General features: G+C 42.0%; 1 protein-coding gene across 4 annotated transcripts in view; it reads left to right on the top strand.

Moving 5' to 3' along the window:
• ALG8 (ALG8 alpha-1,3-glucosyltransferase) overlaps positions 1–14,524 on the top strand; it is a 38,325-nt gene extending 23,801 nt beyond the window's left edge. For all 4 annotated transcript variants that reach the window (XM_033204321.1, XM_033204323.1, XM_033204324.1 and 1 more), the window contains 8 exons: positions 2,308–2,434; positions 2,711–2,814; positions 4,200–4,320; positions 7,377–7,516; positions 9,988–10,127; positions 12,469–12,566; positions 12,873–12,945; positions 14,275–14,524. In XM_033204321.1, coding sequence (XP_033060212.1) covers positions 2,308–2,434; positions 2,711–2,814; positions 4,200–4,320; positions 7,377–7,516; positions 9,988–10,127; positions 12,469–12,566; positions 12,873–12,945; positions 14,275–14,506 — 1,035 coding nt within the window. In that variant the 3' untranslated portion in view covers positions 14,507–14,524. The remainder of the gene's footprint in view (positions 1–2,307; positions 2,435–2,710; positions 2,815–4,199; positions 4,321–7,376; positions 7,517–9,987; positions 10,128–12,468; positions 12,567–12,872; positions 12,946–14,274) is intronic.
• The last annotated feature ends 939 nt before the right edge of the window (positions 14,525–15,463 follow it).

Genomic DNA, 15,463 nt, shown 5'->3' with positions numbered 1-15,463 from the left:
CAGTAACTGGTGCCTTCAGCCTGATAGTGCTATATAAGTTACCTAATCTACAATATAAAATTTAATTGATATTTTTGGTAGCATGGCATCATATATATTTGTTCATGTTCTCATTCCCAGCCTTCTTTGGAAATCAACTCCAGCTATTCTGAAACTGTGAGGGGTGAAGGTGGTTTAATTCTCTGGGTTCTAATTCCTAAGTGAGAATTTGCAGTCTGTTATTACTGATGACATGTAGGATATGATCTCAGCATAAGGCTTAGTACTTGATAAATCTTTGTTGGAATAATGAATTTATGAACACACTATGCTCAGTATAAAACCTAGCTGGGCTGGTGCAGTGGCTCATGCCTGTAATCCCAGCACTTTGGGAGGCTGAGACTGGTGGATCACTTGAGGTCAGGAGTTTGAGACCAACCTGGCCAACATGGTGAAACTCCGTCTCTACTAAAAATACAAAAAAATTAGCCAGGTGTGGTGGTAGGCACCTATAATCCCAGCTACTTGGGAGGCTGAGGCAGGAGAGTTACTTGAACCCGGGAAGTAGAGGTTGCAGTAAGATGAGACCACGCCATTGCACTCCAGCCTGGGCAACAAGAACAAAACTCTGTCTCAAAAAAAAAAGCTAGCTGGAATCACTTGCCTATGTTTTCCTTATATTGGTTATAGAATATTTACCTTGGGCCAGGCATGGCGGTTCACGCCTGTAATCCCAGCACTTGGGGAGGCCAAGGCGGAAGGATCACTTGAGGCCAGGGTTTGATACCACCCTAGGCAACAAAATGAGATCCCGTCTCTACAGAAAATGAAAGAATTAGCCAGGTGTGCTGGTGTGTACCTGTGGTCCCAGCTACACAGGAGGCTGAGGCAGGAGGATCTTTTGACCCCAGGAGGTCAAGGCTGAAGTAAACCAAGATCAGGCTGTTACACTCCAGCCTGGATGACAGTGAGAAGAAAAAAAAAAATTTTTTTTTTTTTTTGAGACACAGTCTTGCTCAGTTGCCCAGGCTGGAATGCAGTAGCAAGATCATGGCTCACTGTAGTCTCAACCTGGGTTCAAGCAGTGCTCCCACCTCAGCCTCCCAAGTAGCAGAGACTACAGGCGCATGCCACCATGCTTAGCTAATATTTGTATTTTTTTGTAGAGACAGAGTCTCACCTGTATTGCCCAGGCTGTTCTCAACTCCTGACCTCAAGTGAGCCTCCTGCCTTGGCCTCCCAAAATGCTGGGATTCCAGGTGTGACTTTAAAACATCTTATTATAGAACATTTAAATCATACAAAAGTAGAGAAAATAGTACAATGATCTACACACACACAGATTATTTTAAAACACATCCCAGATACTATATTTGTATTTCAGAGTACATCTTTAAAAGTAGGTATTTGGCTGGGTGCAGTAGCTCATGCCTGTAATTCCAGCACTTTGGGAGGCTGAGGTGGGTGGATCACCTGAGGTCAGGAGTTTGAGAGCAGCCTGGCCAACATGGGGAAACCCTGCCTGTACTAAAAACAAAAATTAGCCGGGTGTGTTGGCACACGCCTGTAGTCTCAGCTACTCAGGAGGCTGAGATAGGAGAATTGCTCGAACCGAGGAGGCGGAGGCTGCAGTGAGTCAGGATTGTGCCACTGCACTTCCGCCTAGGCAAGATAGAGCGAGACTCCATCTCAAAAATAAAAATAAAAATAAAAGTAGGTATTGTTTATTTTTATTATTTATTTATTCATTTTGGAGACAGGGCCTCACTGTGTCACCCAAGTTGGAGTGCAATGGCGTCATCATGGCTCATTGCAGCCTCTGCCTCCTGGGCTGAAGCAGATTCTCTTACCTCAGCCTCCAGAGTAGCTGGTGCTACAGGTGTAAGCCATCGTGCCTAGCTAATTTTTTAATTTTTTTGTAGAGACAGGGCCTCCCTATTTTGTCCAGGCTGGTCTTGAACTCCTGGGGTCAAGCAACCCTTCCTCCCCGGCTTACCAAAGTGCTGGGATTACAGGTGTGAGCCACCACACTCAGCCTAATTTTAGTTTTTTTAATAACCTTTTTGTAGAATAATTTTAGCGTTCCAGAAAAGTTGTAGAAATAGTACAGAGAGTTCCTATATACCCCTCACCCATTTTCCCCCATTACCACCTTACATAATCATAGTACATTCATCAAGACTAAGAAAGCAGTATTGGTGCATTTGAATTTCACCCATTTTTCTTTTAATGTCGTTTTTCTGTTCCAGGATTCAATCCAGGATACCACATTATTGCATTTCATTTACCCTGAATTTTAAAGTGATATTTCCCTTTTAAATCTCCTAGAAAAGGCATATGGAAGGAGCATTTCTCTTTGCTGTTCTCCTACATTTCAAGCACATCTACCTCTATGTAGCACCAGCCTATGGTGTATATCTGCTGCGATCCTACTGTTTCACTGCAAATAAACCAGGCAAGTTTTGGTGATAATAGCAAAAACATTTTTGATTTTTTCCTTAGTGTGTTGACTTGGTGGCTTGCTTGATAAGAAGGTTTTGTGGAGCACAGCAGATACCTCAGCGGCTGATCTCGTAAGCCCTTTACCCATTCTCGCTTTTCTGTGCTGTTGCCACATCATGCATAGATTGCTGTACTATCGTGGGATACTTCTAGTTTTAGCACATGATATAGGTTATGTTTAATGTTCCTTTCCATCTTCCTGGTTACTGATAATGTTCCTTTTCTGTAGATGGATCTATTCGATGGAACAGTTTCAGCTTTGTTCGTGTTATTTCCCTGGGACTGGTTGTTTTCCTAGTTTCTGCTCTTTCATTGGGTCCTTTCCTAGCCTTGGTAAGCCTTTTTTTTTTTTTTTCTATTAATACATGTTCTTTGTTGGTGTTTAGAAAACATAATAAAGCCAGGAACATATAAAATAAGTAAAAGCTACTTTTTTCTTAGTCTTCCTACCCAACTTGACTCCCCAAAGATAGGGTAGTATTCCCTTTTTTTTTTTTTTAAAGATGGGGTCTCGCTGTATCGCCCAGGGTGGAATGCAGTGGCGTGATCTCGGCTCACTGCAACCTCCACCTCCTGGATTCAAGCAATTCTCCTGTCTCAGCCTCCTGAATAGAGACAGGGTTTCACCGTGTTCGTCAGGCTGGTCTCGAACTCCTGACTTCAGGTGATCCACCCGCCTCAGCCTCCCAAAGTGCTGGGATTACAGGTGTGAGCCACCGCTTCTGGCCCAATAGGGTAGTATTCTTTCAGACATTTTTGTGCACATTCAAATATGTATATATGTATACATGTATATGTTTATACGTTACACATACACAAACACAGAATTGATCTTCATTATTTATATATTCTGTACTTGTAAGTTTACCTACTTGATAAAATGTATTTGTAACAAAATCAATAATTTTGTAGTCTTACATGGACAGCAAACATTCTAAAGTGCATAGAATTTAACAGATGTTCAGATATTTTCTTTTTTCCTCTTCTTCCTTGCCCTGAAATCAACTAATTAATTTTAATTCTTACTAAAACTGAAATGCATCACATCTTTTGTAGTCTTCCCAGCTCTCCCCTTCACCCTCGTAGACATGGATAAGCTGCAGTCTGTGTTTTGCTTTATAGCTTGTAAATTCTTCCATTATTATACTTACAATAGTATGGACTGGTATTCAGAGTATTTTTATGTATATTGTCCCACTGGACAGTGGACAAAGTGAGACCAAAAAAGGTTCTGTGAACTTACATTGTGGTGAGCATACAACCACTTACTTGAAGGAATAGAGACTAGAACCCAGACCCCATAACTTTCTTTCTTTTTTTTTTTTTTGAGACGGAGTCTCGCTGTGTCGCCCAAGCTGGAGTGCAGTGGCCAGATCTCAGCTCACTGCAAGCTCCGCCTCCCGGGTTCATGCCATTCTCCTGCCTCAGCCTCCCGAGTAGCTGGGACTACAGGTGCCCACCACCTCGCCCGGCTAGTTTTTTGTATTTTTTAGTAGAGACGGGGTTTCACCATGTTAGCCAGGATGGTCTCCATCTCCTGACCTCGTGATCCGCCTGTCTCAGCCTCCCAAAGTGCTGGGATTACAGGCTTGAGCCACCGCGCCCGGCCGGACCCCATAACTTTTTATACACTATACCATAGAGAGTTCCCTAGTTCTCTTTTTGAATTTGAAAAAGATTGATGACTGTTTAATCAGTTTCATTTCTCTTTTCAACAGAATCAGCTGCCTCAAGTCTTTTCCAGGCTCTTTCCTTTCAAGAGGGGCCTCTGTCATGCATATTGGGCTCCAAACTTCTGGGCTTTGTACAATGCTTTGGACAAAGTGCTGTCTGTCATCGGTATGGTAGCGAGCATTTTTAACTCAGACTCTGAATATTGAAAGAACTAGGCACATGGAGAAATGGAAGAACCTTTGTGTTTTGAATGTGGCCGAATTGTTTGTTCTCCAGTCCTGCCTTTCAGCCTTCAGGATGAACGGGGGAGCAGTTCTTGGGACTGAGGCTTTAGTGCAATAAGCAGACTGTTTTCCTTATAAAAGCTCCTTGTGGTAATGAGGTTACTGATCCTTTCCTGTGGAAAAAGTAAAATATTTAGACACTCTATAAAGGTAATTTTTGCCTCAATTAAAAAGTTATTTGGCAGCATCAGTTAACCCTACTTTTTTTCCCCCCTTCTCACCATTCCTATTCAAACCCCTACTTATTTTTAGAGACAGGGTCTCACTGTGTCACCCAGGCTGGAGTGCTGTGGTATTGAGATCATAGCGCACTGCAGCCTTAAATTCCTGTGCTCCAACAATCCTCTTGACTCAGCCCCCTGAGTTGCTGGGACCACAGGTGCATACCACCACACCTGGCTGATTTTTAAATTTTTGTTTTTTGGAGATGAGGGTCTCACTGTGTTGCCCAGAGTGGGATCAAACTTCTAGTCTCAAGTGATCCTCCCACCTTGGCTTCCCAAAGTGCTGGGATTACCAGCACAAGCCACCCTGCCCAGCCCACCCCACTTTTAAACCTAAACATATAAGAACAAGAAAGAAGAATATGTAAGTTGTGACTCTGGGTATTAAACCAATAAGGAAAATAACCCTGCATTTTAACATGAGATGAGAAGAAATGAAACACCCAGGCTATGCTTTTTAAAATTTGGGTTATAATGAAAAATAAGTTATGCTTTGAGATGGTTCTACTAAAAATAACTCACTCTGGGTAACACAGTCTTTCATTTGTGAATACAACCTAGCTTGGTGAGAAAATGTCATGATCAAGAGTGGTGGTCAGCAAACTTTTTCTGTAACTGGCCAAATATTTTGAGCTGTGCAGGCCACACCCAGTGTGTGTATAATATGTGTGTCTGTGTTTGTGTATGCACACATTTGTTTAAAACCTCATAAAAGTAACCATTCATAGCTTCAGTGCTGTGCAAAAACTGGGCACAGGCTAGATTCGGCCCTTGGACTCCAGATCTGGAATCTGATGACTTGGTTTGGAGGCTCACCTGCGTAAATTGCTATTGCAATGTGTGGCATTGACAAGTCATTGGCTTTCTTTCGTCTTACTTTCCTCACTGTACGAAAGGCATGCTAGTACTTTACCTGTTCCCATACGGTGTGTTGTGAGGAACAGAAGCAAAATTTTAAAATTTTAGGTTTAAAACTAGGTTATCAGCAGCAGGGACTTTGGAGCCAGACAAACCTGAGTTCAGTTTTACCACCTGTTAGTTGTGTGACTTTGGGCAGGTTACTCTATCTCTGTACCTCAGGGGGCTAAAAGTAGTAAGTGCAGAGCCCTGGGCACATGATAGACACTCCATGCATGGTGGCTACTCTTACTGTTTTTGATAAGTACTTGGAGGAAATCATACACTGTGTATGTGATGACCTATACATTGTGTCACCATGTTGCTCACTGTGAATCTAGCCTTGATGTACATGGCATTCTTACAGAGTAATTCCTAACATTTATATTTCAAAAACAGCTTTAGACAGCCAGCACAGTATGAGGTACAAGGGTCAGTTGCCTTGTCTGAGTCTGGAAGCTACACTGTACCTCACTTGTGTGTCTGTCTCTTTGAAGATGTTTTACGTGGAAAGTCAGTGTCAGAGTTAGACAACTTTGTTTTAGGGAGATAGTTAATAGCTGTAAGAGAGAATCAGCAGGCCAAAGGGGAAAGGGGAAGAGGTTAGTAAGTAGAAAATATTTTGGTAGTCTACATCTTTCCCACATTGCATTCATTTTCACCGGCATTTGACAGGGCCCTATAGGGACTCAGACTGTCCCTGTCTGTCCTATTATCCGGAGCTTGTTGAGGCTTGTATTGTCATTCTCTGATTTGATTTATTTAATAGCCAAGTATTTATTGAGCTCCTATGTACTGGGGATAGAAATGAACTCATCATCATTCCTGCCTTCAAGGAATACAGTATAGTAGAGGAAATGAGCACATAAACAAGTGCAGTGCCTTGTGGTGAACACTGCTAGAGTGAGCTCACTCGGCTGGGCACGTTGGCTCAGGCCTGTAATCCTAGCACTTTGGGAGGCAGAGGTGGGCGGATCACCTGAAGTCAGGAGTTCGAGACCAGTCTGGCCAACATGGTGACACCCTGTCTCTACTAAAAATACAAAAATTAGCCAGGCATGGTGGCACATGCCTATAATCCCAGTTACTGGGGAGGCTGAGGCAGGAGAATCACGGGAACCTGGAACGTGGGAGGCAGAGGCTGCAGTGAGCCTAGATGGTGCCACTGCTTTCCAGCCTCTGTCTCTGGGTGACAGAGTGAGACTCCAGCTCAAAAAAAAAAAAAAAAAAAAAAGTACGCTCACAAGAAAATCAGTTCTGCTTATTGATTTAGGAGCTTTCTCAGATGATTGAATTAGACGTTAATGAGCAGAGGGATACAGGTGTTAAGAGTGGTATATTGAGGACCCACAGTTATTTCATTGTGGCCAAGCTGCATTTAACAAAGTAGAGATGAGATTGGACAGGTGGGAAGGGGCAACAAGACCATGGAAGACACTGGATACTATGTTTAGGAATACAGGGTTTCTCCTATAGGAGACGAAGGATTCAAAGTTCCTTCATGACATGCTCAGACTGTTCTAGAAGCTTGCTTTCAGAGGTGAGAGCAGATTACCATTTGTGCCACCTGCTGGCAAGTTTCCTATAAGCTGCTCAAATTCCCTGTTCCAATGCAAAGAGCTGCTTTATGTATTATAATCTTGAGACCAGAGGCATTTTGGGTAGAATAGTATAGGACTAAATTCATGAAAGCTTAGCTTTGAAGCATCAATAAGATTTAGTAGCTTACTTTTTTTCCTCAAGGAATTACTTGTTAATATATGGTATCTCGCTGATAAAGATAAAAATAAAACAAAACAAAATGTCTGTTTAATAGGTTTGAAATTGAAATTTCTTGATCCCAACAATATTCCCAAGGCCTCAATGACAAGTGGTTTGGTTCAGCAGTTTCAACACACAGTCCTTCCCTCAGTGACTCCCTTGGCAACCCTCATCTGCACACTGATTGCCATATTGGTAAGAACTCAACAGATGGTACTCATTTCTTAAGTTTTCTCTGCTTTCCTTTTGTCTGGCTGATTAAATTTCAACTTTCAAGCTCTTCCAACTGTGGGATAAATTTCATGCCTGTAATCCTTCTGCAGACTGAAGCATTTCCTAGCAATTCTTAGAGTAACTTGGAACACCATAAGGAAGGATTACCAGTAAAGCCTCTGTGAGAGATTCTTGCCAGTGGCTGTTAGACCATCTGTTCACCCTGGGGGAAGGGAGAAAGAAAAGCCCAGGGAGGAAGAGGCATGGATCATGCTGCGAAGAAAGAAGGAAATGTTTGTGGCAGGGATATCCAGATTTGGTTTGTTTTTCTCATCCTTAGCTAAATCATCAAAATTCCAAATGTATGTGGACAGCGTGGATGTTTTGTCTTGATGGTGATAATGAGTTGAGAGAGTCGACAATGGCTTTTTGAGCCTAAGATGAGTCTAATATGAGTAAGATGCTCTTAGAGGCCTCATTCTAAGTACTTTAGAAATTTTCGTTTCTAAAATTTCATTAGTGATTGCAGTTACTTCAATTTCATGGTATAATTTTAGTAGAATTCAATATAAACAACTCAATCCTTTTGATAATTACACTCATCTTTAGTTTTGGTTTCTGAATGTTTCAAACCTGCTAGCAACCACCTGACTCCACTTAATTACATGGCAGTACAGGTATGTAGATAATTAAGCTCTGTTGGCCTGTTTGTTCACAGATTTTAATTGAGGTAAAACATTTTTCCTAAAATTTCAGCCTTATGAGGTACATATAGTTTCTATGGCCTTCCAGCCCATAAAACTAGATATTTGTTAATATGGTAAATCTAATTTATTGGCTCAAAAGTATCTATGGACTTCTGTAGTTTGACCTATTAGGTTCATTAATAAGTGAACTATTAGTAAACTATGAAGATATAGTAAGTTGTTAGACGGTAGATCACAGAACTTAATTATTAATTTTGATAGTATAATTCTTTTTTTTTTTTTTTTTTTTTTTTAAGAGACAGAGTTTTACTCTGTCGTCCAGGCTGGAGTGCAGTGGTGATTCTCCTGCCTCAGCCTCCCGAGTAGCTGGGATTACAGGCGCCTGCCACCACACTCGACTAATGTTTTTGCAGCTTGTTTGTTTTTGTTTTTTGAGACGGAGTCTTGCTCTCTCGCCAGGCTGGAGTGTAGTGGCACGATCTCAGCTCACTGCAACCCCCACCTCCCGGGTTCAAGCGATTCCCCTGCCTCAGCCTTCTGACTAGCTGGAACTGTAGGCGCACATCACCACACCCAGCTAATTTTTTTTTTAATTTTAGTAGAGACAGGGTTTTACCATGTTGGCCAAGGTGGTCTCGATCTCCTGACCTCGTGATCCACCCACCTCGGCCTCCCAAAGTGCTGGGATTACAGGTGTGAGCCACCACACCCGGCCTTTTTTGTAGTTTTTAGTAGAGACGGGGTTTCACCATCTTGGCCAGGCTGGTCTTGAACTCCTGACCTCGTGATCCACTCACCTCAGCCTCCCAAAGTTCTAGGATTACAAGCATGAGCCATCATGCCTGGCCAATTTTATTTTATTTTTATTTTTATTTTTTTTTGAGACAGCGTCTCGCTCTGTCACCTAGGCTGAAATGCAGTGGTGCAATTTCAGCTCACTGCAACCTCTGCCTCCCGGGTTCAAGCGATTCTCTTGCCTCAGCCTCCAGAGTACCAGGGAATACAGGTATGTGCCACCATACCCAGCTAATTTTTTTTTGTATTTTTAGTAGAGATGAGTTTCACTCATTGGTCAGGCTGCTCTTGAACTCCTAACCTCAAGTGATCTGCCTGCCTTGGCCTCTCCAAGTGCTGGGATTATAGGCATGAGCCACCATGCTCAGCCAGTAGAATTAATTTTAATGAGTTAACTATATACATCAAGGCCAGGTGTGGTGGCTGAAACCTGTAATCCCAGCACTTTGGGAGGCCAAGGCGGGCAGATCACGAGGTCAGGATTTAGAGACCAGCCTGGCCAAGATGGTGATACCCTGTCTCTATTAAAAATACAAAAATTAGCTGGGCATGGTGGTGGGCACCTGTAATACCAGCTACTCGGGAGGCTCAGGCAGGAAAATCACTTGAACCCGGGAGGCAGAGGTTGCAGTGAGCTGAGATCGTGCCACTGCACTCCAGCCTGGGTGACAGAGCGAGACTCCATCTCAAAAAAAAAATATATATATATATATATAACACACACACACACACACACACACACACACACACCCCAAATGCCAATTTTTTCTGAGTTGTTGCTTTTATGTTAACTTTTGTTAGACTGCACAAAGTGATCAATGATTTGGTTTCATGAAGAATTGTCTAAGATCTGCTGTCTCACAGAGATGATGCAAATTGTATTCACCTGAACTGTTTCTGTAACGTCTATTTCAAATGATACTGAAGTTTATCTTTGCCTGTTGTTTCTAGCCCTCTATTTTCTATCTTTGGTTTAAACCCCAAGGGCCCAGAGGCTTTCTCCGATGTCTAACTCTTTGTGCCTTGAGCTCCTTTATGTTTGGTTGGCATGTTCATGAAAAAGCCATACTTCTAGCAATTCTCCCAATGAGGTAAGCAGATAGCTCCGCCCGTGAGCATTTCGGCTTATTTCACAATATTCCTATTTTCGATTTGCTCTGTCCCTTCTGGTCATGTTCACCAGGATAGGCAAAAACAAAGATGTATAGGAACAGATTTCCTTCTACTAGGACAGGACAGGGATGCTTAACTTGGGATTCTTGGACCCATGAAGGTAGGCAAAAATGCATGTACTATTTCTGTTTCTGCCTTTTTGGAAAGAAGCACTGTAGTAAGTACCATGAAAGCCGGCTTTTAGATCTGATCATTGAGGGGCAGTATGTTATAGAAAAAGCCTGGGCTGGCCGGGCGCGGTAGCTCACACTTCCAAAGCTCAGCACTTTGGGAGGCCGAGGTGGGCATATCACGAGGTCAGGAGATCGAGACCATCCTGGCTAACATGGTGAAATTTCGTCTTTACTAAAAATACAAAAACTTAGCCGGGCGTGGTGGCACATGCCTGTAGTCCCAGCTACTAGAGAGGCTGAGGCAGGAGAATCACTTGAACCCGGAAGGAGGAGGTTGCAGTGAGCTGAGATTGCGCCACTGCATTCCAGTCTAGGTGACCGAGCGAGACTCCGTCTCAAAAATGAAAAAAAGAAAAAGCTTGGGCTTTGGCGTCATCCCGTCTGAAAATAAGGTCCCATGGTTCCTTGTTAAGTGTTGTTAGTCAAAGTAAGGATTTAGTCTCTTCTGGAATAATACCTGATATTGTACTACATTTCAGATTTTCCAGAACTGTTTTGTTTTGCATTCTTTCTTTTGAGCCTCACAGTAATCTTTAAGATAAAGGGCCAGGCATGGTGGCTTACATCTGCAATCCCAGTATTTTGGGAGGCTGAAGTGGTGGGTCACTTGATGCCAGGAGTTTGAGATCAGCCTGGCCAACATGGCAAAACCCCATCTCTACTAAAAATACAAAAATTAGCCAGGCATGGTGTTGTATGCCTGTAATCCCAGCTACTTGGGAGGCTGAGGCATGAAGATCCTTTGAACCTGGGAGGCGAAGGTTGCAGTGAGCCAAGATGGCACCACTGCACTCCAGCCTGGGGCAATAGAGCAAGACCTGTCTCAAAAAAAAAAAAAAAAAAAAAGATAAAATAAATGGGTATTATTCCCTTTTTTTTTTTTTCTTTTTTTCTTTTTGGTAGAGACAAGGTCTTGCCATGTTGCCTAGGCTGGTCTCAAACTACTGGGCTCAAGCAGTCTTCTACCACAGCCTCCCAAAGTGCTAGGATTGCAGGTGTGAGCCACCAAAACAGGCTTATTCTCTGTCTTAACATCTGAAGAATCTAGGGCTCAAAATGTTTGTGACTAATCCAAAGTCATACAGGTCGCAAGAATTAGAGTTAGGACCTGAATCTTATGATGTTGAGTCTATGATGTTTTCACTATGCCATGCTAAAAAAAAACCATTTTAAATGTAATAGTGTCCAATTTAGGCATAGTTGAAACCCAATAGATAGATAAATGGTAATAATAGCCTTTTTCTTGATATTTTTCTTAAATCTTGAGAAATCATTTAAACTCTGAAAGTACACTAAGCAAATTTGTCAGGCCAGTATATGGCTTGTCTGGGTTCATTTAGCAGCTTGGAGTTTCCAAATTAAAAAGTAAAGCAAAAACTTTTAATGTCTTTAGTCTGAATTCACACCGAACACCAGCAGGTAAAGGGCATTGTCCAACAGATGAGCTATAGGTTGGAAATGAAACTCCAAGTCCTGTTTCCCTGACTGCCACCACTAGGCAGCTCCCAATCCCACAACATTCCTGTCTTTGGAGAAGGCGATTACTCAGGGAAGCAAGATTCTTTTTTTTTTTTTGGAGACAGGGTCTCGCTCTGTCACCCAGGCTGGAGTGCAATGGCACGATCGCGGCTCACTGCAACCTCTGCCTCCCAGGTTCAAGCGATTCTCCTGCCTCAGCCTCCTGAGTAGCTGGGATTACAAGCGCCCACCACTATGCCCAACTAATTTTTGTATTTTTAGCAGAGACGGGTTTTCACCATGTTGGGCAAGCTGGTCTTGAACTCCTGACCTCAGTTGATCCTCCTGCCTCGGCCTCCCAAAGTGCTGGGATTAGAGGCATGAACCACTGTGCCCGGCCAGAAGCAAGATTCTTTTATGATACCCCTGATTCAGTTTGATACATGCTATTGATTGCTTAAAGTTTCCTACTAGAAAATTAATATTCTCAACTAAATTGAACTTGTGGCAAAATCATCATGTTCTTTTATGCCTAAGCCAGTTCTAATGTAATAAGAGATGCAGTTTATTTAAGCTATTTGCAAGTGTAATATCAGTTGTTGTTTTAAGAAATTATTTTTATTTTTAGCCTTTTGTCTGTGCAAAAAGCAGGAGATGCTTCGATTTTTCTGATTCTGACCACAACAGGACATTATTCCCTCTTTCCTCTGCTTTTCACTGCACCAGGTAAACAGCTTCTTTTGAGAAAGATATATTTGACTATCACACCCTTTTCATCAAGGCCTAGAGATTAATACATCTGATTTAAACAACCCTAGAATCTCTTGGAAGGAGAGAGATCATTCATCTTCTTAAATAAAACCTCCAATTTCCCCTAATTCTCAGCATCTCTGGATGTCACAAAAATGTAAAATTAAACTTAAAAAACATTATTAGCATTATATACCTGTGTCAGTGTGCTTATATTACTTTCAGCATCATAAGTCTTTCTCTCATCAGCTCAATGATCTTTTTTTTCTGTTCTTTTAACAGAACTTCCCATTAAAATCTTACTCATGTTACTATTCACCATATATAGTATTTCGTCACTGAAGACTTTATTCAGGTAATCCAAAAAAAAAGTTTAAAATTATACTTACTCTTGTGAAATGTTTATACCTAATGGTCAGATAAGCATTTTAAATTTTATTTTTAAGTTATAACAGTAATACGACAACATTACAAAAAACAGTGGTAAATAGAGGGAGAAATCACTCAATCCCATCACTCAGGCGAGACAACATAGTTTGTGTCTTTAGTTTGGGGGATTATTTGAGGAGGACTACTTAAAATAAAATCTTATATGAAAACTCAAAAACTGAATGTAAAATATGCTTTATGAATAAAGCTATTAAATGCAGATGCATATGGAAAAAACTAAAAGTTACTATGTACAAATTTTTTTTTGTTTTTTTTTTGAGATGGAATTTCACTCTTCTTGCCCAGGCTGGAGTGCAATGGCATGATCTCGGCTCACCACACCCTCCGCCTACTGGGTTCAAGCTATTCTCCTGCCTCCGCCTCCCGAGTTACTGGGATTACAGGCATGCGCCACCATGCCCAGCTAATTTTTTTTTTTTTTTTTTTTTTTTTTTGAGACAGAGTTTCGTTCTTGTTGCCTAGGCTGGAGTGCAATGTCGCGGATCTCCACTCACTGCAACTTCCACCTCCTCGGTTTAAGCGATTCTCCAGCCTCAGCCTCCTGAGTAGCTGAGATTATAGGCATGCACCACCAACACACCCAGCTAATTGTTTGTATTTTTAGTAGAGATGGGGTTTCACCATGTTGGCCAGGCTGCTCTTGAGCTCCTGATGTCAGGTGATCCGCCCACGTTGGCCTCCCAAAGCGCTGGGATTACAGGCGTGAGCTGCCGTGGCCAGTTAATTTTGTATTTTTAGTAGAGACGGGGTTTCTCTATGTTGGTCAGGCTGGTCTTGAACTCCCAACCTCAGGTGATCCATCCACTTCGGCCTCCCAAAGGTCTGGAATGACAGGCATGAGCCACCGCGCCCGACTGTTCGCAAATTTTTACTACAGAATTATAGGTGGAAACTTTTTCTTTTCTAAACTGTATGTAATGTTAGCTATAATTTTTTTTTGAGACAGAGTTTCACTGTTGTTACCCAGGCTGGAGTGCAATGGCACGATCTTCTGCCTCAACCTCCCAAGTAGTTGGGATTACAGGCCTTTGCCACCCTGGTCGGCTAATTTTTGTATTTTTAGTAGAGATGGGGTTTCTCCATGTTGCCCAGGTTGGTCTAGAACTCTTGACTCTGGCCTTGGCTATAATAATTGACAACAAGACAGTGCAGATGGGGAAGCTTTAGCTAGGAAATGTTTGCTAAACCAGGATGACTCATCTAAAATCAGACTTTTCTCTCCTTTTTCCTTCAGAAAAGAAAAACCTCTTTTTAATTGGATGGAAACTTTCTACCTGCTTGGCCTGGGGCCTCTGGAAGTCTGCTGTGAATTTGTATTTCCTTTCACCTCCTGGAAGGTGAAGTACCCCTTCCTCCCTTTGTTACTAACCTCAGTGTATTGTGCAGTAGGCATCACATATGCTTGGTTCAAACTGTATGTTTCAGTATTGATTGACCCTCCTGTTGGCAAGACAAAGAAACAATGAATAAAGGAACTGCTTGGATGTGTGCCAAGCAATTATTTCATGGGAAATTAACCAGAACTTGAAGAAAGTTGCCAGTGGCATCAGCCATTCGTAGAACTGTTTAGAGCACCATTCTTCCACACTTGTTCTTGCCCAGCCTAGCAACCTGATTGTCACCATGGTGAGAAGCCACTGGCCCTCCATAAGCACTGAAACACATCTGAAAAAATATCTCGCCTTTCCCTGTTAAAATTGTCTGAGATCATTCAGACCGCTGTGCTTCCTCAAGCCAAACGGGGAGTCTGATTAACTGCATAATTACTTGTAGCCTATGCTAACCATTGTGAGGATATAAAGCATAATTAGAATCCTGTGCTAAGGAAATATAAATGAAATGCCATTTTGTATGCGCAAAGAAACTTCTGGATTGTTACCAGCTGCTACATTTTCCTCTTGGCATGTACACAGGCAGATGGTGTACTGTCCCCATTCTGTACACCTTGCTCCAGATTATTTTTTTCTTTGAAATTATACAGTGACAATACTCACAAAGCCAAGGAGAGTAGTTAAGGTACTGGTTTGGCCAGGCAGCAGAAACTACAAACCACAGCTACTTTACATTGATTTAAAGATATCTCGTGCAGCTCATTTATTCTAATAGCAAGCACTGCAGTTTTTATAAGGTGGCCACTTAAACCTTTCATCATGTGCAGGAACTGAAGTGGTTTTTGCAGTCTGGTTCTTATCCTTTCCCTTCCTTAAGAGTACTTCATATACGCTTTTTATCCAGGACCCCAGTTTGCGTAATATCTGCCACACATTCAAATTCAGCCAACATTTATCTAGCCAACAGTAGGAACTTTCACCATGTTATTTTATTTCTATTTTATTTTTCAGCTCTCAGGCACAATTCATACATTTTATTTACCCATTATCCCCTAAGATCAGAGAGACTCCAAGGTCAATGGCATTCTGAGA

Source organism: Trachypithecus francoisi, unplaced genomic scaffold (genome assembly GCF_009764315.1).
Source record: "Trachypithecus francoisi isolate TF-2019V2 unplaced genomic scaffold, Tfra_2.0 Lachesis_group8, whole genome shotgun sequence".
Taxonomy (NCBI): Eukaryota; Metazoa; Chordata; class Mammalia; order Primates; family Cercopithecidae; genus Trachypithecus; species Trachypithecus francoisi.
This window is presented reverse-complemented; position numbering and strand designations above follow the sequence as displayed.